The sequence below is a fragment of the Thalia democratica genome, chromosome 7, assembly GCF_965202585.1.
Source record: "Thalia democratica chromosome 7, ktThaDemo2.hap1.1, whole genome shotgun sequence".
Lineage (NCBI taxonomy): Eukaryota > Metazoa > Chordata > Thaliacea > Salpida > Salpidae > Thalia > Thalia democratica.
Genome location: NC_139171.1, coordinates 23727077 through 23730723, shown reverse-complemented (window position 1 = coordinate 23730723; position 3647 = coordinate 23727077). Strand labels below are relative to the sequence as shown.

The 3647-nt window shown below is 24.6% G+C and overlaps 1 protein-coding gene across 1 annotated transcript; it reads left to right on the top strand.

The window, feature by feature from the left end:
* The first annotated feature begins 323 nt into the window (after positions 1-323).
* On the top strand, positions 324-3398 carry LOC145841021 (uncharacterized). Its single transcript, XM_082948379.1, has 4 exons — positions 324-455; positions 774-953; positions 1664-1784; positions 2970-3398. The coding sequence occupies exons 1-4, from the start codon at positions 428-430 to the stop codon at positions 3109-3111; spliced, it is 471 nt and encodes a 156-aa protein (XP_082804505.1). The 5' UTR covers positions 324-427; the 3' UTR covers positions 3112-3398.
* The last annotated feature ends 249 nt before the right edge of the window (positions 3399-3647 follow it).

Below are 3647 nucleotides of genomic sequence, written 5' to 3'. Positions count from 1 at the left end.
TTGTACAGTAAAATTTTAAAATATGAATAAGATCTTTTAAATTAGGAATTAAAATAAATAACTAATTATTATTTTTTTTTTTTAACTTTTAAGCTACCGTAAACTTAAGGTTTTATCTTGTTCATGCAGCTTTGTTTCATTCTTATAAATAATAAAACTTAAAAATTAACTTTTTTTTTTCTGACTACTCATTATAAAGTAGAGTTTTTAAATTTAAAAAACAAATGTTTAAACTTTTTAGTTTAGTAAAATTTTAGTTTAACAATTACAGCTAAATCATTTTGTCAAAAGTTCCATGTTTAGTAATTTTAGAATTTAAATGACAAAACATTTTATACTGTTTGTTTTTACTATTTGCTTTCAAACAAACATAGCACCGAGTTATGGTCAGTTTGTAAGTAACGGTTTAGTTGCTAGGGTCGAAGAGATGGAAAGAATTGTTGGGCTACTTACAAGTAAGTTGAAAAAACAAACAATATTTTTTAATTATATTTTGTAGATTTATTTGAGCTTTTAACATATTAGAGTAAAATATTTTGTGATCAGTTTGAAAAAAATAAACTTTATAATTCAATTAAGTTTTCGGCCTATACCATACGGATAAATTTAATTACTTTAGTTATATTCAAACTCAGGTCTTTTTTTAGTTTTGTTAAGTTCGTGTATTGTGATAAATCAACATTTGATTAAGTCAACTTTAATTTTTAACCTTTATACAAAATTCATTATTATTATTTATTCACGATTAATCAAGGTAACATAAAAAAATCAAGGTTGTAGAATACCAGTGATCGAAAATGTGAGTACAAACACCAGCTTATTATTACGTAATAATGAGTTTGTAATGTTCACTTGTGACGGATTGCTTGAATCACAAGGTGTCGCTGTAAGACAATGTTTACTTGGACAATTGACACCCAGTTTGGTCATAAGTCCATTTCTATGCAGAAGCCGTTAGTTCGTTAATTGATGTAATTTTGTAATTGATTTGTAAAACTTTTTTAGATAAAGTAAAAAGCAATTCAGAAATAGTAATGTTATGACTGTTGTTGTAAAATAATTATTAAAAAGAGAATATTTTAGCACTTGTTATTTTTAATTTAATCTTACTTGTTTTCCTGTTAAATAAAAATATATACTCTACCTTGTTTTCTAAGAGAGTATAGCGACATTATACAAATTAGTATTTGTTAAATTCTTAAAAAACCTCAAAAAATATTAACAATTATAATCCGAAAAATAAAATGATGTATTATTTAAAGGTCAAAGCTAAAATATAAACTTATAGTTGTTTGAACATTTTACGTAATTTTCTTCTTGTTTTTGTTATGTTTTCGATAGATCACATATTGTTTTTACAAAAAAAAGTTTTAACGAATCAATTTTTTCTAGCAATACAAAACTTGTAAACATTAATAACTTGATTCGAAGAAAATTATTTTTGATACTCCTTTAAAATATATGTAAGACTTATTGTAATTATTTGTACATATTATATTCTTTTTGCTACTGTATATATTACGTATTACAGCATAGTTTTTAGAACTTATCAACATTTTAGTTTAAAATTAATTAGTATTTTATACTACAATAGTCTAGCAATTTTTTTTCTACTTGTATAAACTTTTTTATTGAAGATATATTATACAACATTTTTTCTCAGAACAACTGAACTATGTATTTGTCAAAAAGTGGTTGAATTGGAATGACGCTCAGGCCTACTGTGTTTCTGAATATAATGGAAATTTACTCATAGACGGAATAGACACAAAAGAAGGAAGAAAGTAAGTGATATTGTATTAATATATTTTTATTTTATAAAAAAAAAAAAATTAAATTTGTCCGCCAGAAAATTTTTAAAACAGTATGTTATAGTTTTTACTTTTTCATTAAGAAAATTTAAGTTTTTTTAAGATAATTTTTTTCATTAAAATTGTATGTATTAAACCAGACTAACTTTCTAAAAACTAAAAAAAAACTTATGACGGACTTTACAATACTTTTTTAGGGTATTTTAATTCTTTTTTTGCTTTAAAAAAAATGTACAGTAGCTTTAGACAGCTTTGTATATATAGTTCAAAGTTAACAGCTTTTAAATTATCAAACTAACAAACGCTAGTCTGAACCACAAGCAACTTAAAGCTTTTGTAGACACTAAACATTCTTAGTCTGCAGTAGTGTGATTTCATACGTTTTTATTATCATGGTCACAAATATCTTGTTTTTATATAAACAGAAACAACAAAGCATTAATCACTTTTTAAAACAACACGTTAATAGTAGACACCTTAACAGGAAACAAAAAATTACTAAATAAATTAAGCTGACACAATGTGAAATCTAAGTTTTAAAATTTAAAATCTACTTTTTTATTTTTGAATAACAAAAAAGCGCTCAAAAAACTTGGTCTAAGGATCTGGTGTACGAATAACGTTCCGGTTATCGAGTCGTACATCACTTGGATACAGTTATTGACCAGGACTTAACAGACTTACTTTTAAATTGATATTTTCGTATCTAAACTAAAAATACAAAAAATGTGCCGAAAATACGTTTTGATCTTGTTTTATAACATATAAAGCTTTAATGTTAAACTATTATTAATGAAAACAAGTTTAAAGCTACTTAAAAAAGAATTTTATTTAATTTAAGTTACACTTTTCTAGATGCAATGCAAACAATATTGACTACAAAAAGTTAATATTTTTATCTTTAATGAACAAGTTTAATCGCTTCGTTATACGAAAGGACTTAAAATAAAACTTATAAACATTGTTTTGATTTCTAATTTCAGAAAATAATCATTATAGTGCAAAAAAAATTTTGTTTTTAATTTCATTAGTTTATTTTATCCACAGTTTTATTTATAATTTTTATTATATGTTTTTTGAGAACAAAACAAGTAAAAAAAATCTTTTTTAAGTAAGCTTTATCTAATTTTTTCACAATGAAAATACGTTTTCTACCAGAAAAATATGCAAACAAGTTGGAGTATCGAGGTCATACGTTCACATCGGAATATCAAGAGAAAACCAATCATTCGCTTGGAGGAGAATCGAAAATGGGGACATGAGTAACTTTCAGTTTGACTGGTACGAAAAATTACCCTAAAAACTACAAGTACCTGCAGTTGAGTTGCAAGAAGTGGGACTCTTACGGAACTGTTTACGATTACGAGAAAGCTAAATATTTTATCTGCCAATATTACGACTATGCGTTAGGTTGATTTATTGTAAGATAATATGTATAGTATGGTAGGTATAGTGTGTGGTTTAATCTTTGCTGTAATGTTAACTTGTAAATTTAAAACGGCACTGTTTATAATTATGACAAAGTTGAATACTTAATCTGTCAATACCACATTTATGCTCTATGTTGACTGATTTATCACTAAATTTGAATAGATTTAAGTTCTTATAGTTTATATGACACTTTTCATAAAGAAAACTTTAAAGTATTTTTTTGTTTATAATCTTTGTTGTAAACTTATAAATTGTAAGTAATTGTTTTCTTTTTTTGAATTGACAGCTATATATTTATCTTGTCATTTTTAATATTAATGGAATTCGATATTAATGGCTATAGTTGAGTGCAACTAGTTTTAAAAAAGTACTCATTTACATATAAAACAAAAAGATTGCTGTTGT

Excerpts from the sequence above, each read along its gene's own strand:
- LOC145841021 (XM_082948379.1), top strand. The coding sequence starts at position 428 with ATGGAAAGAATTGTTGGGCTACTTACAA. Across the intron at positions 456-773 it reads AATTGTTGGGCTACTTACAA|GTTGTAGAATACCAGTGATC; the intron begins GTAAGTTGAAAA and ends AAAAAAATCAAG. Across the intron at positions 1,785-2,969 it reads GACACAAAAGAAGGAAGAAA|AAAAATATGCAAACAAGTTG; the intron begins GTAAGTGATATT and ends GTTTTCTACCAG.